The sequence below is a fragment of the Muscardinus avellanarius genome (assembly GCF_963383645.1).
Source record: "Muscardinus avellanarius genome assembly, chromosome: 10".
Taxonomy (NCBI): domain Eukaryota; kingdom Metazoa; phylum Chordata; class Mammalia; order Rodentia; family Gliridae; genus Muscardinus; species Muscardinus avellanarius.
In genome coordinates this window covers 94,162,100-94,186,910 of record NC_137796.1, presented here as the reverse complement: position 1 = coordinate 94,186,910, position 24,811 = coordinate 94,162,100, and the positions used below count along the sequence as shown (strand labels likewise).

At 46.2% G+C, this 24,811-nt stretch overlaps 1 protein-coding gene across 2 annotated transcripts in view; it reads left to right on the top strand.

Annotated features, from left to right (window-relative positions):
- The window catches only part of PRKCB (protein kinase C beta), a gene marked incomplete at both ends in the record, with an annotated part of 354,426 nt that overhangs the window by 157,283 nt on the left and 172,332 nt on the right, over positions 1-24,811 (top strand). For both annotated transcript variants that reach the window (XM_080702806.1, XM_080702805.1), the window contains one exon: positions 23,323-23,434. In XM_080702806.1, the coding sequence (XP_080558932.1) occupies positions 23,323-23,434 (112 nt within the window). The remainder of the gene's footprint in view (positions 1-23,322; positions 23,435-24,811) is intronic.

Below are 24,811 nucleotides of genomic sequence, written 5' to 3'. Positions count from 1 at the left end.
ACCCTGTTTCAAAACAAAACAAAATTCTCTTTTTTATTTATTTTTTATTTTTGGTGGTACTGGTGTTCCTGGAAGCCCTTCTATCTCTGGGATACAATCCCACGGGCTACACTCCCAGACCTATTTTTTAACTTTTTTTATTTGGAAACAGGGTCTCTTAAGCCAGCGTGGCTGGCTCCGAACCTGCGCGATCCTCCTGTCTCCGCCTCCCAAGCGCGGGGATTACAAGCGTGCGCCACCATGCCCGGCCAAAACAAAACAAAATTTTAAAGAAGGTGTGTGGAGGTAGAATGCCTCTGGGCTCAATCTTCAGTATCACCTAAAAAACCAACCAACCAAAAAAAAACCAAAAAACAAAATAAAACAAAAAACAATGGTACTTTCAAGTCTTAGATTGTGAGTTTCAAAAGCCTAGCCTTATTTTTGGAATTGCACACATCCATCTTGCTTTCCACAGAATGGAAATACAATGAAGGCATCTCCCGTAGGTTGACTGGGAGAAGGGTCAAATTCAAGGATGGTAATAAGATTAATTCAGGCCTTTTGACCGTCAAGCGGATTCTAGATTCTTTGGCGCCTATTTGCCACGGGCCATCAACTTCTGCCGCGCAGAACCAGTTGTAAAGGTCGGGATGAATGGCTTCGGAGCAGCCCTTGTCCCTCACTGTCACAAAGGCAGAACTCGTGCTGTGGAGGGAGAAGTTAATCCAGGGCGCTAGGGGAGCGGAGAGTGGGAGCCAACTGCTTTTCTTGTACACAAAGGGGAGCCGCTGCAATATGGACAAGCCTGAGATGTTCTCTCTGAGGCATTATTTTGACTTCTCCTGGCTAGGGTGTGGGAGAACCAGTCTCACAATGTGAGAAAGGCCATTTCCAGAAGATTCTAGCCTCTGGGCCTGCAGAGCTGGGGAAAATGGAAAGAGCATGAGCCTGGAGGGGGGCAGCTTGGAGGGGTATGAAAAGCCCTGGTCTGGGAGTCAAGGGACCTCATTTCTAGTTTTCTTTCTATCTCTGACGTGTGTGTGTGTGTGTGTGTGTGTTACTGGGGCTTGAACTACCCAGGGACATTCTACCTCTGAGCTGCATCCCCAGCCCTATTTTTTTATTTATTATTTATTTATTATTATTTTTTTTTTTTGGTGGTACTGGGGTTCCTGGAAGCCCTTCTACCTCTGGGATACACTCCCACGGGCTACACTCCCAGACCTATTTTTTAACCTTTTCATTTGGGAACAGGGTCTCTTAAGCCAGCGAGGCTGGCTTTGAACCAGCGCGATCCTCCTGTCTCCGCCTCCCAAGTGCGGGGATTACAAACGTGCGCCACCACGCCCGGCTTTTTTTTATTATTATTATTTTGAAGTAAGGTCTCACTAAGTTGTGGAGGGCCCCCCTAAATTGTTGAGGCTGGCCGCAAACCTGCGATCCTCCTGTCTCAGCCTCCCAAGTACTGGGATTACATATGCGCACCAGCACACTCGGCTTAAATACTTTTTGTATTCCCAAGTACTTCCTTACCTGCAGTGGTTTGGGATTATAGGATTTGCGAACATTCTTTTGCTTAAAAAATAATATCTAAGCCGGGCATAGTGACACACACTTGTAATCCCAGTACTTAGGAGGCTGAGATAGGAGGATCATAGGTTCATAGCCGGCCTTGACAACTTAGCGAGGCCCTCTACAAATTAATGAGACCCTTTTTCCAACTAAGAAATAAAATCGGACTGAGGGTTTAGCTCAGAGGTAGAATACCTCTGGGTTCAATCTCTAGTCACACACACACACACACACACACACACACACACACACACACTCACTCACTCACTCACACATGCACACACACTAAGAGCCAGCATTTATATAGTTCTGTTTGAAGCACTTTGCATATAACAATCCTATATTCCTCATTACACCCTAGGAAGTGGTGTTATGTGTATCCAAGCCAGGGAACCTGCCTGAATCCCTGCTGACCAGATTGGCTGCCCTCCAAGCACAAGAAATAAACAAATGATGTAAAAAAAAAAAAAAAAAAAAAGCATAGTAGGGGAGTGAGGCGGAGACTAAACCGAGCAATGAGTGTGTGTGAATGTATCACTTTGAATCTCACTACCATATATAATTACGATGCACCCATAAAAGTATAAAAACTAAAAATGCATTTTATGCAGCTTGATCAAAGGGGGGGGAGCAGCCTGGATGGCTTCTCTGTGTCTCACAGAAGCACTTACAATTTATAGAAACAAAAGCCAGGAGATTTACGTATGCGGATTTAGCTAGCCAGAGACCGTGCCAGCTGCCCTGGGGCCCAGCCCAGCCAGGGGTAGTTTCTCTGTCTGCCTGAGGGAGTTTGGGATGCAGAAAAGCAGTTCTCAGGAAGTCGCCTTTGATTTGAAAGGGGCTCCGCGTCCCTAGTTTCTCACTGCTACCATCCCCATTTCACAGGTGAGGAGACCAGAGACTCAGACTTGCCCAAGCGTCTTGCCCACGGCCCCAACAACCCGTCGTGGCAGAGCCCACATTCAAGCCCAGGCAGTCTAGTCTCAGGGCAGCATTCTGACCTAGGCGCCCAAACTGCCCGGTAACCTCAGCCCTGCTCACCTGTACAAAGCTAGCGGAAGCAAGCAGCCCTTTTCTCTGAGAACTGCCTTTATGTACCCATCCCCAAACTCGATGACCCTGCAGCCTCAGCCCCCTTTAGTCCAGATGTATGTGGGCATCGCTTCCAAGCATGACCAATCAGATTTCTTCTTCTAGGAATCTATCTATCTATCTATCTATCATCTATCTATCTATCTATCTATCTATCTATCTATCTATCTATCTGCGGTACTGGGGATGGAACCCAGGGGCATTCTACCTCCGAGCTACACCCCCAGCCCCTATTTTTTTCTCTGTATTTTGAAACAGGGTCTCATTGAGTTGCATAGGGCCTCACTAAGTAGTAGCTGAGGCTGTCCTCGAACTATCATCCTCCTGTCTCAGCCTCCCAAATGCTAGGATTACAAGCGTGCGCCACCACACCTGGCTCTTTTAGGAATTTAGAATCTGGAATCAAAGCAGCTGGTGTTAGTCTGGCTTGGTCACATAGATTTTGAAAACTATTTTTTTTTTTTTTTTGTAGATGAGAAGGATTCATCTTGCCGAATTCTCACACCGTGGACTTTTCTTTGTAATCGGAGTCTTTAGAAGCTTTTTGGGGTGGGAGGTGAAGGTCCTACACTTTCATCTATCAGGTTTATGGCTGCCCAGGCTACTAGTAGTTAGCCCCCACCCCTGGTCCCAAGAAGCTGTTTTATTTTATTTTGGAAAAAACAATTCACATGACCTATTACTAAAATGTTATTGACTGTAAGTTCCCTGCTATACAACACATCTCTAGAGCTTCTTGGTTTTGTTTAAATGGAACTTGATGCCTGTTGATCAGTAACTCCCCATTCTAGCCTCTAGAAACCATCATTCTACTCTTTGATTGTATGCATTTGATTATATTAGATACTTCTCGTGAATGAAATCTTGCGGTACTTGTCTTTCCAACATTGACTTGTTTCTTTTTTTTTCTTTTTTTTTTCTTTTTTGTTGTTGTTGTTTTGGTGGTACTGGGGTTCCTGGAAATCCTTCCACTTCCGGGATACACCCCCAGACCTAATATATATATATATATATATATATATATATATATATATATATATATGTATGTATGTATTTAAATTTGGAAACAGGGTCTCTTAAGCCAGCAAGGCTGGCTCCAAACCAGCGTGATCCTCCTGTCTCCACCTCCCAAGCGCGGGGATTACAAGCGTGCACCACCACGCCCGGCTGGCTTGTTTCTCTTAGCATCATGTCCTCAAGGTTCATCCATGTTGTCTCCCCTGGCAGAATTCCCTTCTTTTTAAAGGCTGAATCTCATTTCCTTGTATGTATATACTGCCGTTTCTTTATCCATTCACTTACCAATGGACATTGACGTGGCTCCTACCTTGTTGTGGCTAATTCTGTGATGGACATGGGAATGCTCACGTCTCTTCAACACCCTGCTTTCAGTGTTTTGGAGAAGCACCTGAAAGTGAGATGACTGGGCCATATGGTAGTTCCACTATTCCCACTTGGCGGAAACTTCTTGTCTTTTGTGGGCTAAGGGCTTGATTATACATTTCTCCCAAGAAAATATGCAAATAGCCAACAGGTAGGTGTGTGTGTGTGTGTGTGTGTGTGTGTGTGTGTGTGTGTGTGTAGCTCAACATCAAGGAAATGCAAATCAAGATCACAATGAGATATTTGTGGCTAGTAGGACAAATATGATTTAAAAGACCCGAAAGACAACAGGTGTTGAGGAAGATGGACCGGCATTGGAACCCTTGAACACTGTTGGTGTGAATATCAGATGTACAGCTTTCCCTCTCTTGTGCCTGGCTGCTCTCCTTCTGCCCTTGATAACGGCCACATGACGTTGAAGGGATGCATAGAATCCAATTAATCAGGTTGTCTAGCTTCAAACCAGCAGGGACCAGGCAGGGAAGTAAACGAGTCAGTTGCGGATTACGGGAGGGTCCGACTGGCCCACAAACCCTCTGTTAGAAAGCCACCACTCAGCTCCCCTGTTTTGTATTCCTACTCTTTAACAAACCAAGTCCCAGATTTTCAGAGAAGTCTAAAATCCCCTACATTTAGATACTGGCAAATAATCCAAGAGGTACAATTATAGTATATTAAAACACACACACACACACACACACACACACACACACACACACACACACACACATCTTGGGACTGGCTTTATTCCTTGGACCTCCAGTTTGTAACTTTTATATCGGCAGGTGGGGCATCCCAGGGAGAAGTCTCCCCTCATGTGGGGACTGAAAGGAAAAATGTAACTGTAGTCATGGCAGCCTTTTTGAGAGGTGGAGGGTAGCAGCTAAACAGGGCTGGGAGCTCTGAGGAATGCAGAGGTGCTGGGGGTGGTGTCACATGTGGCCTGGAATCCCAGGACTTGGGAGGCTGAGACAGCAGGGTAGAGAATTTGAGACCAGCCACAGGAACTTAGCAAGACCCTGTTTTAAAATAATAATTAAAAAAAGCCGGGCGTGGTGGCGCACGCTTGTAATCCCCGCGCTTGGGAGGCGGAGACAGGAGGATCGCGCAGGTTCGAAGCCAGCCATGCTGGCGTAAGAGACCCTGTTTCAAAAATATAAAATAGGTCTGGGAGTGTAGCCCGGAGGTAGAAGGGCTTCCAGGAACCCCAGTACCACCAAAAAAAAAAAAAAAAAAAGAAAGAAAGAAATAAGATGAGCATGGTGGCGCATGCATGTAATCCCAGTACTTGAAATGCTGAGACAGGAGGATCACAGGTTCGAGGACAGCCTCAGCAAACAGTGAGACTTTCATCAACCTAGTGAGAGCCTGTTTCAAAATAAAAATAAAGGGGCTGCCATTGTAGCTCAGAGGTAGAATGCCCCTGGTTCAATCCCCGGTGCCCCCCCACACCAAATAAATAAAAATTAAAATTAGAAATAAATAAGGCAAGGGTGTAGCCCAGAGGTAGAACACACCTGATTTTCATCCCCAATTTAAAAAAAGAATGCAGAGGTCTTTTCCCCTCATTTCCCTGGTGCCTCATTGTGGGGGACGACACAGACACCTATGGGACTCACCTTTTCTTGCTATGTTTGGTCAACTGTCTACTTTCCCAGTCAGACCTTCTCACTCTAATTTTTATAAACTGGGAGTGGAACTGGGCACGCTGGCTTATGCCTGTAGTTCCAGTACTTAGGTGGAGACTGGAAGATTGCAAATTCAAAGCCAGCCTCAGCAACTTAGCAAGGCTCTCCACAACTTAGTGAGATCCTGTTTCAAAATAAAAAATAAAAAAAAATATAGGGCTAGGGGGTGTAGCTTAGAGGTAGAATGCCCCTGGGCTCAGTCCTCAGTACCAAAAAAGAAAAAAATAATTGAGGATTCCCTCAATCTCAGACTCTGGATTTTATATTCTGAAAAGTAGTTCAAGAGTTTCTGGTATTCGTTTGGCACCTTTCTGTGATTCCTGGGCTGAAATAGATTTCCTCCTGTGTTAGGACAGTACCTCCTGGCACTTTCAGTGGTCGTCTGGGGACGAGGGCAGAGTGAAATGCACACAAGTTCAGGGCTGTGGCTTCCCGTGTTAATTAAGAGCCTGGACTCCGGAGCCAGCCTGTCTGCGTCCAGATCTCAGTTCTACAACCTCCTAGCCGTGTGCCCTGTACAAGTCACTTAAGAGGTTCCTCTGGTTCTTAATTTATAAGAGGGTCTTCTAATAGACCTACTGCTTCTTGGATGTTTTAAGTAAGTTAATGTATGCAAAGAGATTAAAACAGTGCCTGGTATATCATATACATGGTTGCTTGATGAAAAAGCTCCAATTTACCTTTGCAGTCAGTCTTGACCTCTAGGTCTTGGTTCCATCCCTCAATTACGCACCTCAACCCTTCCTCTTGAAACTTCCTGTCGTTGACCCTTTTCAACCCCTAAGTGTAAATCTCTTAAATCCCACTGCATGCTGCTCCATTCCTGGGTCTCTTCCTGTCTGTCCTCACACTTCCCCTCAGCTGCATATCCCCTCTATTGGCAAATTCTACGATCCCTCCTACATAATGGTTGTATCCAACAGCTACACAGGACCCTTGATGTCAGCTTCTGTTCTAAGTGATTAACATGTGATACATCCCTTATCCGAAATGCTGGGGACCAGAAATGTTTCAGATTTCTGATTGTTTTGGATTTTAGAATATTTATGTGTCTATAATGGGATATCTTGGGGATGGGACCCAAGTCTAAGCATAAATCTCATTTATGTTTTGCCTACACATTCTGCACATCTCTGAAGATAATTTTCTGCAATATTTTTCGTGCCCCCTGCGTTTGGGCAGCGACCTGTCACGTGGTATTTGGTGTGGAATTTCCCCCTTGTCCTGTCAAGTAGCTGCTCTACAAGTTTTGTATTTTGGAGCATTTTGGATTTTCAGATTAGAGATTCTCCTTTTGTGTTAACTTATTTAATCTTTACCCTATGAGAAATATTCTCTTTTTATGGCCATTTTATAGAGGTAGAAACGGAGGCTTAGAGGTATAACTGATCTGCCGGGTCACACGACTAAGAAGAGGCAGGGACTGGATTTGCAAGCGGTCTGGCTCTAGAGTCACTCTTAGTCACTGCGATAAGCTGCTGCCCCTCCACGCCGAGGGCCCCTGGCCCAAGGGCTGCTCACTGTCCTGGGCCAGTAGACTCTGGCCCTGCCTCCTGCCTCCTCCTTTGTCACCAGCCTGTCATTTCTGCATCTTTCTAAAAATCAGATGTAACCATGTCACCTCCCTTGCTGGGAACATGGCAATAGCTTCCCATTGTTTTTGAGACAAAGTCAGTACATTGATGTGGCTCAGAGCAGGGCGATCACACATCCATCCCTTTTGCCAAACTTGCCCATGAATGAACTCAGTTGACTCGGTTTCATTGGCATCCCACACCCCTGCCATCCCGCCAAGGGTCCCCTTTGAAAGACGCATGGCGGGTTGTCCTGCTTCTAAGGCCCTGTGTGCTCTGGCCTCAAGAGTCTATCCAGCCTCTGCTTGAGGCCTCTCTTCTCACGTTTTTTCAGTCTCTTTTTCAGCTCTCAGCACTGGGCATTTGCACATGCTCTTCCTCTGCTGGGACATTCTTCTCTTTCTCCTGTGAGTTCAGTGAGGCTCATCTTTGTTGTACAGGAGCATCACCCGCGGAGTGTTTTCCCCACATCCTCACACAGGGGCCCATCTCTGATGAACTTAGACTTGTGGAGCCAAAGCCCAGGTGATTTTAATGGGCACCCAAGGTTGAGAGCTCAGGGCAAATCACGCTGAACCTTTGGGCCACAGCTCAGCACCCTTTCCCCAGCATGCCCACCCTGACTCCACCGATCCGCCTAGTTCCTGCTCCTTTGCACACGGAGCACCACATTTCTCTCCTTGCTGCCCTGCCTCAGAAGGCAACTGTTCATTTACTGTCAGTCCCTAGGTCTACAGGCTTCACACCCATGCATGGAACCAACCATGGATTGAAAATGTTGGGGAGAAATGGTTGTTTCTGTTCTGAACACGTACACATGCTTTCCCTTGTCATTACTCCCCAACTGATGCCCTAGATCAACTATTTATGTAACATTATATAAAGTCTTGAGAGTCATCTAGGGAGAATTTAAAGTATACAGGAGGGTGTGCATAGCTCGCACACAAACTCTATGCCATTTTATTTATTTATTTATTTATTTATTTATTTATTTATTTATGGTACTGGGGTTCCTGGAAGCCCTTCTACCTCCGGGATACACTCCCATGAGCTACACTCCCAGACCTATTTTTTAACATTTTTATGTGGAAACAGAGTCTCTTAAGCCAGCGAGGCTGGCTTCGAACCAGCGCGATCCTCCTGTCTCCGCCTCCCAAGCACGGGGATTACAAGCGTGCGCCACCATGCCCGGCCTCTATGCCATTTTATATAAGGGACTTGAGCTTCCAAAGAGTTTGGCATCTGCACTGGGTCCTGGAACTGATCCCCTGTGGATACTAAGAGACAGTTGTTTTATAGGGTGACAAAGAGCTCAGATTCTGGGCCCACCCAAATCATTTGCTTGTGTGATCTTGGGCAAGTTACTTTACTTTTCTGTGTCTTGATTTTTCTCTCCTAAAATGATGATAATAATGAACTCATTTCTCATGGCCATTAGTGATCTGTCAGGTCCTTAGAACAACACCTGGCAGATAGTGAGAGCTCTCTGTGCTGCATGTTACAATGATGATGATGATGATGATATTTATGGTCCCCCTCCCTGCTGGTGGGGTCAGTGATGATGATATTTATGATCCCCCTCCCTGCAGGTGGGGTCAGCGTCTGTGGTTTGGTCATTCCACCACTAGAACAGAGCATAGCACACCACAACTCTGGTGGTTGAATGGAGCGGTACCCTAGTGATGTTCTCGGTGAAGGATGAAGGGTGGGATAGGGCTTTGAGCAGCGTGTCAGAGCTAGCATGTGTAAGACTTGCCTTTCTCATTTAGGGGCCTTGTCTATATGGCCCTAATGGGTCGGAACCTTATGTCTATAGGTTAAGAGTCTGAGGATACAAGCCAGGTCAAGTCCCAGGAGCATACAGCGGCCCAGCAGTGTTTGCTTCTGCAGGTTTTTGGCAGCAGCCACAGGCTCCTTTCTAATTCACAAATTTGCCCTGTCTTTCTATATAAAGGTTCTTTCTGCTCTTCTGAAATGCAGACTTGTATATGCTGGGTGCTTCTGTGGTAGAGAGTGCTGCCAGGCAGCCGGGCATCTTGCTCTGTGCCCAGAAATTATGATGACAGCGTCTTTACAAGTGGAGTAACTTTGTGTCCAGGCCTGGCCTTTGGGCCTGCCCTGCTTAGCTGGGGGAGAGGGGTGCTCGTCCACATCCTGACTGGCTTACGGCGCTTTTGGGGGAAGAGGGAGAGTGTGTGTTTTGTGAACGATGGAGAATTTATTTATAATGTGAGCCTGATCTGCTGCAGTGTACACTAACGTACACTCAGCGATGACTGTGGGGGGCTGGGGGCATAACCTCTGCAGGAAGAGGCACCGAGGCTGTCAGAACCCCAGGAACCCCTGGAGAACACCCTGCTCAGCCCCTTTGCTTCTTGAAGGGGGTACTGAGACCAGACCATGGGAGTGAATTGTCCCAGGTCACAGGTTGGAATCTTATTTTAAGCTAACGTGTATCAAGTGTATAATCCATGCCAGTCACTGCTCTGAGCACGATACAACCACGTCACGAATCTTCACAGATCTAGAGAGCGGGAACATTCACTTATTATATTCAGTGGACACTCCCTATCTTATCTACTATGTGCCAGGTATTGTGCTGAGCCCTTTACAAATACAAGCCCAGCAAACTCTCATAATCCTCCGAGGACTTTAGTGCTACTATTATTTGCATCTTAATTAATTAGCTAACTAATTAAATTTGTAGTACTGGGGGTGGACCCCAGGGGATGGAACTCTGACCTCACCTCCAGTCCTGCTTTATGTACTTTTTAAAATTTCAAAACAGGGTCTTACTAAGTTGCAGAGGGCCTCGCTAACTTGCTGAGGCTGGCTGCGAACCTGCGATCCTCTTGTCTCTTGCAGCCTGTCAGCTACTGGGATTACAGGCGTGTCGTGTGCCGCCATGCTCAGCTATTATTTGCATTTTAAAGATGAAGAACCTGGAGCCCAGAGAGGCTAGGGAACCAGCCCCAAGGTCACACAGGTGGACGCTCATTGAATCGGGAGTCGGTCCCTGACAGCCAGCCTCACAGTGCATATTACTGTGCTATAGTATTTCTCCTATGACAGGTTTCCTGCCCATTTTACAGGTGAGAAAACCAAGGCTCATCCAGGGTAAGTCATTTGCATAGGTCTGTACCCCTGGGAAGTGACAGGGCTGGGAACGGGTTTCCACGCTCTAGCTTTAGAGTCTGACTTAGGATCTCTAGAAAACTCCCTCTCATGGGGTGGGGGGCTCCTGGCTGAGGAGTCGAGGCTGGGAACGGGGCATGGGGAGGCCAGTGGGGTGTTTCACCCAAGACTGCCTGAAGCAAGCAAAACCCCGAGCCTGGGTCACACCCTGCAGATCTCAGTCCAAATGTCACTTCCCGGGGCAGCCCTTTGAGGGCTCTGTCAGCTAGAGCCCTCTTGGCAGCCTCTCCAAGTCCCTGACCTTCCCCCTGCAGCAGCTGGAAGTGTTTGTTTTTACTTTGTTACCATCTCTCCCTAACTACACCTGAAGTCCCTGGGGACAGACCCTGGGTCGGAGTTTGAGCCTCAGCACCTGGCATTCCAAGTGCCGGGCAAGCCACTGAGTCAACAGGATAAATACAAGAATGGCTCGTAGCTTTAGTGGAGGTCTAGACTGAAGTGTGAGAAGTGGGAACATATACAGAGTTGATTGGGAACGTTTCAATACAGAGGACCCCGGGAAGCCCCGGACACTGAGAGTCAATCAATCATTAATAATATTAGCTGGTATGTAATAAGCACCTGCTGTGTCAAGCCCCTGTGTTAGAGATTACAAATGCAGCGGTAAGTGGTGGTACATGCCTGTAATTTCTATACTTAGGAGGCTGAGACAGAAGGATCGCATGTCAAGACCAGCCTCAGCAACTTAGTGAGACCCTGTTTCAACATAAAAAGTAAAAAAATTAGGGCTGGGATTCTAGCTCAGAGGTAGAACACCTTGACACCTTGGATTCAATCCCCAGTACTACCAAAAAAAAAAAAAAAAAAAAGATTGCAAGTAGTTTCCTCCTCCAAATTCTGTGAAATTGTTCTCCCTAATTAACATTAAGAAAAAATAAGAGGCTGCGCATCATGGCCGAGAGTCAGGGCCGGGACACCGTGGAGTGGCTTGTGAATCCAGGCATCCTGCGCCTTGCCTTCCCAATACCCTTGGAAGCCACTGCCTGTGTTGTCCTGACCAGGCCGAGGGGCCCCGGCCAGTCCTGGGCCTCGCCTGCTGGAACAGAGGTGGCTTCTCATTCCTGCAGACACGGGCAGAACTGCAGCTGCCTCTTCAGGTCCAGGGCTTGGCGCTTTGGGGCCACCTAGGGTCAGGGCCGCTGGTACCCGCACAGGCTCCCACTCCCCCCGAGGCTGGGTCTGTGCCTCCTGAATGCTGCTGCTGCCGTTCATTGGCTGCTCTCAGCTACCCTGTGGGGTTGGGCAGAAGTCACTGCAGGGATCAGGTTGCTTTGAGCGGTCGCAGCATACGGGTCGCATACCCTCTATCCAAAAACCTTGGGACCAGAACTGATTGGGAATTTGGACTTTTTCCTGATTTAGGAAATATGCATATTTGCATATGTGTAATTATATACATAATGAGATGTATAACATAATGAGATGTGCATTTGCATATGCATAATTAGATCTCTTGGGGCAGGGATCCAAGTCCAGACAAAATTCATTTCTGTTTTCTACACCTTATCCACACGGCCTAAGGTAATTTATCCAATATGTTTAGTGCATCTGTGTTTTATTTTTATTTTATTTTATTTATTTTATTTTTGTGGTACTGGGGATGGAAGCCAGGGCATTCTACCTTTGAGTAACACCCCGAGACCTATTATTTATTCTTTATTTTGAAACAGGGTCTCACTGAGTTGCAAGAGGCCTCACTAGGTACCCGAGGCTGTCTGCGAACCACCATTCTCCTGTCTTAATCTCCCGGATGCTGGGATTACAAGCACGCTCAGCTGCATCTGTTTTAACTGAGACCTGTCCCACGAGGGCGGAGATGTAGAAGTTTCCACTTGTGGCATCATTTTGGTGCTCAGGAGATTGTAGATTTTGGAGCCTTTCGGGTTTTGGATTTGGGGGTTAGGAATGCTCGGCGTGGGAAGGGCACAGCCACGACTCCACCAGCCCTTGGCTGCCCCTGGGAGAGCTGGCAATGCCACTATTAATCCCAGTTCTTACACACTGTCCCGAGGAGACAATATTCTTCACTGAAACTGGGGCTCACGGTGGCTCTGAGATGTACCCAGGGTCTAGGTGGTCCTGGTGGGGTTGGAGTCCATCTCTGAGAAGGATTTCCAGCATGGCTTGGGGGATGTAGAGCCGATAGCTTCACCAGTGAGTTGAGATCACTCATTGAAATAACAGTAGAAAGCCTTGAGAGGAAAAGACTGTAGCTTAGTTGAGAGACCCTGTCTCAAATACAAAGGTCAGGTTTCAGCTCAGAGGTAGAAGGCCCCTGGGTTCAATCCCTAGTATGTATATATATATATATATATATATATATATATATATATATATATATATATATATATATAGACTAGCCTAATATGAAGGAAAACTTCCATCTGCCAGAAAAGCCTAAGAAAATAATTAAGCACCCTGCCCCAAGTATACTAACTAATATATATCTGGTTTTTAAAATATCACACAAATACCTTTTTCTTTTCTTTCTTATCTTGTGTGTGTGTGTGTGTGTGTGTGTGTGTGTGTGTGTGTGTGTGTGTATGGTACTGTAGATTGAACCCAGGGGCATTCTAGCTCTAAGCTACACTCCCATGTCTCCTTGTTTAAAATTTATTTGGAAAGTTTCACTAAGTTGCCGAAGGCTGACCTAGAACCTCCTCCTGTCTCCCACCTCCCAGTCCTGGGATTTAACAATTACCAGTTAAAATAAAACGACTAAAAATTATAATAAAAATTAAAAAGAAAGTTAAAATGCTATGGAATAAATAGTTAATCCTCAACTAAGAAGAGTTTAGAAGGAAAGAAACCTTTTCTGTAAGGACATAAAAGAAGGTTCAAAACACATGTAAATTACTTCTTCCCACCACCACAGCCTCTACCCTACACCCTTAGCTCAGCGGGGGTACCCAGTCCCTCATTCTAAATTCTGATTGGTTCAATTCTTCCTTAATAATTTGCATATCACAGAGCAGACTGTGGTCCATTCAGCACCAGCTGATAGCATGATTTTAGTTAGATGCTGGGTTGCCCATTGGGGCTGGCACCATGCCTTGGAATTTCCTAAAAGAAGCCATAAGTATGGTAGGCAAAGTTAGGCCTTTCTAGTACAATCTGAAAGAATACATGTATACATGTGTCAAAATATCATGTCGTACCCCATAAATATGTACAATGATTATGAGTTAATAAAAAAATAAAGAAAAAATTTAAGGGAAAAAGTAGCAGGAAAAAACAATAGCAGACAGTAATGCTGGGAAAGGAGTCAGTGGGAATAATATGCATATTTTTAGATGCTAAGATATGACAAACTTATATTAAAATCATAATGGTATGGAGGCAGGACGAGAGAGATCAGTGGAGCAGAAGAGAAAATTTGAAAATGAACAAAGGATACTTAAGAAATGAGTGTATGATAAAAGAGGCACTTCAAGTTACCAGGGAAGAGATACAGCTCATGCATTTGTTGTTACGACTGGCTACACATTAAGAAAAGAAATGTCTTTTTCTCAACTCCTGCTAAAATGAATTCTGAGGGACATAATGATTTCAGTGTAACAGAGTGAAACCCTGAAAGGGCTAAAAGAAAATATTAGGAAGAGCTTTGTAAATATGACAGCAGAGACAGAGAGACTATAAAGGAAAAAGGGGAAAATAGCACGTGTGTGTGTGTGTGTGTGTGTGTGTGTGTGTGTGTGTGTTGTCTACCTTCAAGCTACACCCCAGTCCTATTTTTATTATAATTTTTTTTGGTGGTACTGGGGATGGAACCCTTCTACCTCTGAGCTACCCTCTCAGACCTATTTTATATTTTTATTTGGAAATGGTCTCATAAGCCAGCGAGGCTGGCTTTGAACCTGTGTGATCTTCCTGCCTCAGCCTCCCAAGCGCGGGGATTACAAGCGAGCGCCACCACACCTGGCACTTATTCTTTATTTTGAACCAGGGTCTCACTAAGTTGCAGAGGGCGTCACTAAGTAACTGAGGCTGGCTGTGAACCTGTGATCCTACTGACTCAGCTTCCTAAGTACTGGGATTATTAGTGTGTGCTACCATATCGACTCATTTTCTCTTTTTAATGGTACTGGGGCTTGAATCCAGGGGTGTTCTACCTTTGACTTACAACCCCAGCTCTATTTTAGTTTTTTATTTTGAGACAGGGTCTTGCTAAGTTGCTGAGGCTGGCCTCGAACCTGCGATCCTCTTGTCTCAGCCTCTTAAGTACTGGGATTACAGGCCTGCACCACCATTTCCAGCTTGTACTTTATTTAAACACACACACACACACACACACACACACACACACACACACAACATATTGGAAAAAAAGGTCATTGACAAAATTAAAAGACAAATCCAAGACTAAGAAAGCAGGTACTACATATATCATAGATAGATGGTCAATATCCTTAACTAGTATATAGTTATCATTAACTAGTATGTAGGATTGTTACAGACATGTAGAAAGAAACAGACTGGAATTTTAAAATGGGTAAAGAATATGGGAAGAAAATGAATGAATGATAATGATGAACATTTACTAAATGTTTCTTTTTACCATTGACATTTCCCATGCAGTGTATGTGTGTGTGTGTGTGTGTGTGTGTGTGTGTGTGTGTGTGTATTTTTTTTTTCTGAACTGGGGATGGAACTCAGAGCATTCTACCTCTGAACTACAAACCTAGCCCTATTTTTTTTATCATTTGTTTTTAAAGAGGGTCTCACTAAATTGTGGAGGGCCTCACTAAGTAGCTGAGGCTGTCTTTGAACTTGCAATTCTCCTGTCTCAGCAACCCAAATGCTGGGATTACAAGCATGGGCCGCCACATCCGGTAAGAATTAGTTATTGTGTTTATTATTATTGTTGTTGTTATTATTATTATTATTATTATTATTATCAACATCTTATTTTCAGATGAGGAAATTAAAACTCTAAAAGGGTTGAATAACTTGGCCCAGAGTCACAAAGCTAATAACTGCCAGCGCCTAGCATGAAGATCAAACACGGCTATTAATTAACCCCCACGATTGACATTGACTTCAGGGCAGCTCTTTGCCCACGAAATTATATTTAAAATTTGCCCAAAGTCTACACACACGAGCTTGTCCTTGAAATTGAACAATTACTTATTTGCCAAGGGGGCAAGGGTTAGAAGGCGGGGTGTCTCCAGCAGATTCAGCAAGCTGTCCCTGGGGGCACGGACATCTCTGCAGGGTTATCGATTCTGTTCATTCTTTTTCATAGGAGTAAAATGAAAGCTCTTCACTGAATTACAGTGTCCCCCATTCAACGGTGGCATGTGTGTAATTATGGCTTCTAATGTTCTACACGTTTCAAGTTCATAAGAGCTCAGTCCACCCCGTCTTAGAGAAGGGTTCTTGCTTTCTTTATTTATGCTTTTTGGTTCCTGGGAACGTTTGGCCTTTTATTTGTTGTCGGAACAAGGCAGTACTGGTGTGTTACAGTGTGAGGTTACTAGATTCGAGATTTTTTTGGTACCCAGATCAAGACTAATAGATTCTGCCTCACCTCAAAACTGTAGAAAGGTGTACACTGAAATATCTTCTTCCCAATTCACTCTATTCCCTCCTGCCCGGGTAGATGAACTTTTATTAGGTTTCTTTCTAGTGTTTTCATAAAAATATGAATAATTCAGAGTAAACCTCTTTTTTGATACCAGGGATTGAACCCAGGGGCACTCTACCTCTGATCTATACCCGCAGCCCCATTTTATTTTTGATTTTGAAACAGGAGCTCACTAAGGGTCTCCTTTAGTTCTGAGGTTGACCTCGAACCTACTATCCTGCTGTTTCAACCTCTGAAGTACTGGGGTTGCAGGTGTGCACCCCCATACCCAGCTAAGAAATATACCTCAGCTAAGAATATACTTCCTTATCCTGCCTCATGTTCTTACACAATAGGTAGTATGCACAAATACTCTTCAGCACCTTTGCTTGTTTTCAATTTTTTTTAGATTCACTAAAGTATATCCTTGGCTGGGAAGGCAGGTTGGTAGTAAAGCATGTGCTTAGCATGTGTAAGGTCCCGGGTTCAATACTCAGTATCATGTACATATACATATCCTTGATTTACTGATTTGAACATTACACAATGTACAGCTGATCAGAATATCACATGGTACCCTATAAATGTGTGTGAGTTTTATGCATTAAATGATTTAAGAAGAAAAATATATATGTCCTTGAGATTTGTCCATGTGAGTGCAGAGAAGATCCTTATTTTTTGTACCCGAGTAGCCTACAACAGGTAAGCAGCTGCTTCCCAGTGACATTTGGCTTATTTAAAACGTTTTGCTATTATACACAAATAACTATGTACATAAGCATTTCCTGTGTAAACAGCCTTATATCCAGGAAAAAAAAAATCCTGGAAGTTAGGATGACTGGGTCAGAGTGGGGAGAAAGCACTTGTAAGTTTTTTTTTTTAATAGCATTTGTGATTTTGATACTGCCAAATTGCCCCCACAGGATAACACCAACTGGCCCGCCTGCCGGGGACACACCTGCGTGCTCCTCCATGGTTTCTCTACAGAAACCTTTGGGATGAGCACTCAAAGGCTCGCTTTAAGAGCTATCTGTTTTATTTTAGGGTATTTTAGGAAAAACCTTGATTCTATGAGCCTATGCTCTTAAAAGTTCTCCTTCCCTCTCTTTCTCCCTTTCTCCCTCCCTTCCTTCCTTCCCTCTTTCTTTTCTTTGTGTGTTAATGGTACTGGGGACTGAACTCAGGGTGATTATAGCTCTGAGCTACACCCTCAGCCCTTTTTATTTCTTATTTTGAAACTGAGCGTCACTGGGTGGGTGAGGGTCTTGTAAGTTGCCGAGGCTGGCCTTGTCCTTGTCATCCTCCTGTCTCACCCTCCCAAGTGCTACAATTATAGGCATGTGCCACCATGCCCAGCCAAAGTTTAATTTTAAAATAGGTTTATCAAAATAAAAATGGCATGCTGAATTAAATGATATTATATAATAAGCAATGAGATGGGTGTTATGTAGATAATGTCATGTTTTGATGGTTCATGCTTGAAGTAGAGAAGGGGTCACCATGATTATTTTGGTTTCTCTTTGGAATAATAAAACCGACAGCCTGTACTTCGAGGATGCTGGTCCCCTGTGGAGGGATGACGTAGAGGGTGGGTTTCCAAGCTCACTGGGGATTGCTCAATAGCCACAGCCTCAGCGGCTCTGGGAAGGGAATGTGGCTTAGACTACCACTTAACCTGTATATACTAGCACTGCTCTACTGGTTGTGAAAATGTTGAAATAGTTTTAAACCAATAGATAATTACCTACTGGGTCCTCTGAGCATCCTCCTCCTCCTCTTCCTCCCCCCTCCCTTCCACTCACCTATGCCTGCCTCTACCTGCTCCTTCATACCCGGCCTCTGCATGACCAGCAACAAAAGGGTTAACCCCAGCACACCTAGGCCATGCTGATTGGTCCAGTCAGATCATTCTGATTGGTCATGGGCGCAGCTCCCCTGCCATCCCGGGCTGGCTGCGGTAACAAGTCGACTAGGATTGGCTGAGGGGAACTTTTAGAGGACACAGGAAGGCTGATGGAACAGGAAGATGGGATGCCAGGCCTCTGAGGGGCTGTAAACACGGCCTGTAAGCCTGGGGTCTGTGTCCTTGTCTTTACTTCTCTCTGCTCCTCGGAGCCCACTCTAAAACATCACCCTGAAGCCGCATGACTCCTGGCCTCTGCCTGTACCCTGGCTGCTCAGCAAACTTGACCAAGTGTTGACTTCTGTCCAGCCAGCCACATTCAGGGGGTGCTGGCATCTCAAAGGGCAGATGTGGCTGTGGGGACCCACCTCTATCAAAGATGGCATTGGGCTTGTGCAGGCATGGACAGACTTCTGGAAGGTTCTCCTTGAGGGTCAGAGTCATGATGCCCCTGCAGTGAGAGTGTGGCTTTACTCCAAGCTATCCCAGATGGCAGGAGGGAGGATCGGGAGATTGATAATGGCTTGACCTGGTACGTCTGGATGTTGAGGGGCCAGGGCAGTGGGTGAAGGAAGTTAGTAGCTAAGACTGTGAGCCATGGTGACAGTGTAAACAGGTGACTGAGGCTGGAGGAGCCTCCAGCAGCCTCCAAAGAAACCATAAAGAAGGCCGGGTATGGTGGCACATGCTTGTAATCCCAGCATTTGGGAGACCGAGACAGGATAAGGGTTGGCGGACAGCCTCAGCTACTTAGTGAGGCTCTTTGCAACTCAGTGAGACCCTGTTTCAAAATAAAGAATAAGAAATAGGCTGGGGGGTGTGGCTTGGAGGTAGAAGTTCCATCCTAGGTACTGCAAAAAAGAAACCATAAAGAAGTAAATGTTTACTTGCAACTTTGACTTTCCTGTCTGCTGTCTGGCTCAGAACAGTCCTGCACAACCCTCTCTGTCTGTCAGTTTTCTGACTCAGGAGCTCTCAGGAGTGAATAGTGAGGAATGCAACTTGTCCGCAGCCCCCACGTCTCCTTGACCTCTTACTACGTTCCCACCATTCTGAGAAATACCATGCTTGTCGAGACTGGGAAAGCCCAGGGCAGGCCACTTCACCTTTTAATCCTCCATTTTCCTCCTCTGGAAAGCAGGGGTATCGAGTAGTACTTCATAGGGACATTAACAGGATCAAATGAACTGATGCCTGATAAATCTCTTAAAGTAGTTTCTGGCATGAGTAGATGCTCAATACATGTTAACTCTGAATCATTAAATATCTATTGAGCACCTTCTCTGTCAAGTACGGCATGTGCCCCGGGGATATAGTAGTTAGTGAAATTCCCTCTTGTTGCTTGCAATCAAATGTAGGAGAGATCTAATTAAACATGCAATTATAATTCAGTGGTTTCGGTGATGGGATGGGGACCATGTGGGAGGGCAGGGCATTTATGTCTTTTTTTTTCTTGTTTTTTGTTTTTCTCTGCAATTAGAATGTAAGTTCCCCGACAGTGGTATTTTTGTTTCCTTGGTTCACAACTGTATCCCCAACCCCTAGGAAGAACCTGGCCCTCCTTAACATTTGCTGGGTGAATGAATGAGCTGATACTTTAGCTGCCTTTGAAACTGAGTGAGGTTGGGGAGAGAGGAGAGAAAGAAGAGCAGCCCTATCTCTGCGGAGATCCAGCAGGGCAATGTTGAAGTTATTCTCCAGTCTGGGTTAGTTTTATCACTGTTAAAATGGGAATGAATAACACCTTGCATGTGGCACGTGGTGACGGTGCCGACTGGAGAGAGAGGACCTGAGACACGTGGTTGCACATGCAGCTCTCAGCCAACATGTTTTCTTGTCCCTTCTCGTTCTTCATGCGGTTGGTGTCTCTGTTGTTGAAAAGACAAGTAGGTATGGACAAGAGGGTTCTTGATCATAGTTGTCCAGAAATGCTTGAATCCCTCTCTCGGAGATCTTCCCAAAGACATATTAACATGGCGAAAAGTGCAAACCCAGAGATACAATTTATGATGAGTTGGAGTTTTATGATGAGTCTTAAATCTTAAAGCAGAGCTCGCGAAACCCTTGAAGAATCCTCCTCTCATACAAGGTAGGTCTAAGGGAAGTCGGACCTTAACTGAGACCAAAGCATTGGCTTTTATAAGCTCAACATGTCAGAAAACCCAGAAGGGATCTCAAGAGCCAAAAAGAGAGAGAACTTGACCCAGACTTTGGAGAGAAGCTAGCCTGGGCCAGTCATGCCAACCTTCTCAGAGCCAGAACATGGGAGAGGTGAGGGATAGGGGAGAGAAGGAGAAATATGTTGGGCAAGCATTTAAACCCCTGTGCAAGCTCCACCCACCTGACCGGGCCAATCAGGGCCTTGGATTCTAACCAACCAGATAAACTCTTCGCCTCTAGGTTTAGTGAGGGAGCATGAGAAGGCCTGAGCTCCCCCTACAGGCCAATACGGTCACACGCAGGGGGTTCTTTGAAGCACTAATTTTTAAAATTTTATGGTAAACACTCATGAGGCACACTGGGAAGTGTTTTGTGGCCCAGAGCAGGGGACTCTTTCTAGGAATTTGATAGTGACACTTCGTCTCTGTCCAGGGAGGGAGACAAGGGCTGGTCAAGCTGCCAGTTGGGAGCCTTTAGTTTTCATTTTGTGATTTCCAAGGCCTGCTGTTGTTACTAGGGTAGCAGGTCAGTCAGTCCTTGAGCAGGGCAGGTGGCTGCTGGGGTCTTTTTGCCTCTCCTGAGTGCTACAGGGTCCTTATGGCCAGAGCAGAGTGGACCCAGCCTCTTACAAGGCTGCACAAGGGCTAGTCCTTCATCTGTTTTACCTCAGAGGATCGGCATGTCACTAAAGCTGTAGCTCTTTAAGAAGATGCAGGGCAGCAAGGTGTGCTTGCGCTTGCCTGCAATCCCAGTACTTGAGAAGCTGAGATGGGAGGATCGCAGGTTCAAAGACAGCCTTAGCAGCATAGTCAGCCTCTCAGAAACCCAGCAAGACCCTGTCTCCTAAAACGACAACAACAAAAATTAATAAAAGGGCCAGAGCTCAGAGGTTGAATGTTCCTGGGTTCCATCCCCAGGACCACAATAATTAATAAATAAATATTAAAAAGAAGAAATAGAGGACAACAGAAGCCTGCAGTGACTGTGGTTGTTTTAAATGAAGGTCACTGAGATAGTTTTTATGCAACATAGTTCACTTTTTTTTTTTTACAAACAGCAAACTTCACTCAGTTGGTATAAGGATTATTCTAATCACTAATATGAGTCCCCAAGACCTTCCCTGCTGTACTTCATCCCCTCTCCACTCCTGACCGTTTTTAGCCACTGATCTGTTCTCTGTCCCAAAGGTCTGCCTTTTCCAGACCGTCGTCTGGATGGACTCGGGCAGCACAAAGCCCTCTGTGTCAGCAGGTCCCTGCCTCTTAGCACGATGCTTCTGAGATCCAGGGATGCCACTGTTTGTGTCAGCAACTCATTCCTTCTCCTGGCTGAGAACTATTCCACTGGGTGAATGAACCATACTTTATGTTTCCACTTTGAGGCCATCACAAGCAAAGTGGCCACAAACCTTCAAATTTAGGTTTTGGATTGGCATACCCTTTCATTTCACCTGGGACTAGGTTACTGGGCCATACACAGTCAGGGCTTGTGTATAAGAAGCTGCCAAACTGGTTTCCAAAATGGTAGTAATATTTTTCCAAATGGTATGACAATCTAGTGTGTTCTCTTCTCACCAGGGCTCGATGTCTTGATATTGTCAGTTTTAATTTTCTAGCAGGCATAGGAACTATTTTTACAGTTTAAAAGTAGCACTTTCCCCAGGAGGGCCACTCATCACTTTAATAGCACATTAAATAATGTTGAATTACTGCATCTATCTGTTTGCTTTCTTGCTCATTTTCTGCCTCTGTTACTAGCATATAAATGTCAAGGACACACCTGCGCATGCACCCATAAATATGCGTGTGCATTGGTGAATGAGTGGAGGAGGAGCGAGGGTCCAGAGACAGAGAGGCTGGGGTGTCAGGTCAGCCCCGGGTTGGAACCCATGGCCTGTGCTATTAACTCTGGCTACGTACTGGTTCACAGGAAAGGGAACCTTAGTGCAGAGTTGGGAAACAGAACAAGTGAGAGGAGACATCTCTTGAAGAAGAAAGGCCACGTGGAGGCAGAGAGAGATAAAGGGTGTGGCATGTGTGGGGGATGAGCGAATTCTGTGTGCTGAGAACATACGCTGTAGATCCAGGCATCCTGGGGTAATAGTAATAATACTGCCAAGGCTTGTGCTGTTTGCTACCTGCCAGGTGGTTCTAAGATCTCTGCACAGGCTAATCCTTTTATTCTTCCCTGCCGTCTTATGCTATAATGATAGTCTTACCATTATCATTATCTCCATTTTACAGAAAAGGAACTTGAAGCAGAAAAATGTTAACTAAGCTGCCCAAAGGCATACCACCGAGAAGAGTCCAGATCATTTATGCCTTGAAGTCTGTCTCTTTAACTACTGCACTGTACTCCAGGTTGTAGAGAGTATGCTTACCAGTTAGAGAACAGCATTAGCTGCTATAACAAGTAGCTCCCAAATCTAGTGACTTCAACAAGACAGCTGTTAGGTTCTCTCTCAAGTGTCAGCCGAAAGAACAAAGTCCTTCAGTTCTCATTGTTTCCCAGGCAGGGGGAGAAGGGCCAGGGAGGCACATACACATTTCCTTTAAAGGGCTGGCCCAGAAGCACACAGGTCCTGTTAGCAGAACACAGCCCCTTAGCCTCACCAAGCTGCAACGGAGGCCGGGAAATGAGGTCTCTAATTGGGTGGCCATGACCTCTGCCAAGTCTCCAGGGTTCTGTTACTAAAAGGAAGGGTGGCTCTAGCAACCTCTGCTACAGCTTGCAGACTCTTTGTTAGACTTTGAACTTTGTTCTTCAGGTGGATGGACTTTAAGCGAGGATGTTTAATTCCTAGACATTGGTTGTAGATGATTCTAGAAGTTGTTTAAAGAATAAAGGGAAGGGAGAAATAGAAGCAAGGAGAGCCTGTTTAATTGACATACCTGCCACGTTCTCTTTCTGCCTCTGAAGTCCGTGCCGTAGGTAGAGCCAGTAAGTTGGGTTCCCAGGTGGTTCTGATGGAGGACGAGCAGGCAGAGCGCATGTGAGCTGGGCTGGAATTGGAAAGACTGGCCATTGATCACTCAGTGACCACTTGTCCTGTGTGCTGCCTGGACACGGGGCTCCAGGCCCCAACAGGTGCAATGCACTCATTGGCCAGTTCAGCCCCTGGTGAGTTCCCTGGTAACATTCCACACAGTGACAACGCTGGCCCCCCTGCTGACACCCATCTCTTCTGTTTGTTTCTCTCGGCCTTAGGACCCCCGGAGCAAACACAAGTTCAAGATCCACACCTACTCCAGCCCCACATTTTGCGACCACTGTGGGTCCCTGCTGTACGGACTCATCCACCAGGGGATGAAGTGTGACAGTAAGTACTTGCACGCTCAGCCCTGCGCACAGCAGAGACACTTCTCCATGGTTTGGGGTTCAAGTCTGCAGCACGTTCTCTTCTCCCTGGTCCCCGGCTGGGGCTGGTGCACCAGTTACCTATTGCCATGTAAGGAGTCTCCACCCACAACCTGGTGGCCTGGAATAACTGCGTGGAGGCCATTCCTGCAGCTGTGCACCCCAGCTGTTTCCCGCACTGATTTGTGGGTTTGACACATTCTTTGTGTAGGGAAGACCTGCTTCCCTGCAAAGGTTTGTGCGGGAAGAGGGAAGAGAGAGAGGCCCGGGCGGGGAAGTCAACTGGGGGCAGACTCCTCTATATTAAGCAGTGGGCTGGTGGCCTCTGGGGCTTGGAGGACTGTCGCTGCAAAGTTGCAGAGAGACTCCAGGTGCTGGTTGCTCTCAGGGGGGTCCTGAGGCCCAGAGGACGGGGGCACAGAGACAGAAAGGAGTGTGAGGGATGATGGGGTGGAAGAAAGCACAAGAGGCAGACATGCACGTACTCGTGCACGGATAGAGAGTCAGGGGACAAAAGGACACGCAACCGCGCACCAAGAGCAGTGTGGCTCAGCTGAGGAACTCGGGCAAAAGGAGGGACAGACAGACAGACAAAATGACTGGGTGCGGCACAGAGAGACAGAAACTCACTGGCACAGGCTCATGAAAAGGTTCAGCAGGGGTAAAAGACCAGAGACAGAAAAGCAGAGATACAGTGAGTGATAGAGACAGAGTCCAGACATAAGCACAAGTGAACGGGACCTTTTCCCAGATGCCCAGGATGCCCAGGAGCCCTGGAGCCAATCCAGAGGAGACACCCGGGGCAGGTACAGGTGCAGGAGACAGGTGGAGAGAAACTGAGAGCTGCAGACCCCCTGCAGCCAGACACAGGTCACAGCTAGGCCAGTGCCCTCTGCCTTGGGACCCTGATTCCTTTATCCCCATCATCCCCCACATCTCCAGCCCTGTGATTGTCAAAGACAGGTGGCTGGTGCTCAGGGGTGGCTCAGCCTCGCCCCTGACTTCGAACATTGAGACTAGAGCGCCCCCTAGAGGACGTAGGATTCCTGGAGCATCTTCCTTAGGGATACCACCTACCCAATTGAAGCCAAAGCAGATACTTAGAGGATGCACAGGACCATTTATATAGCATAGGAAGCATGAGTCAGTGAAGGGCTAGAGTCTGCTTAGAGATACGTTTCATTCCTCTTTCCCTGGGTCTATGCTTTTTTGGTAACTAGTTGTAATGGACTCCACAGGCTGCACAGACCCCTTCTGCAGGTCCCTACCTGCTCCCCCCGCCGTGTTGGGCGCACAGTGGTCTCCTGCAGTGGGGAGTTGCCCAGGTGATGCCCTGGGG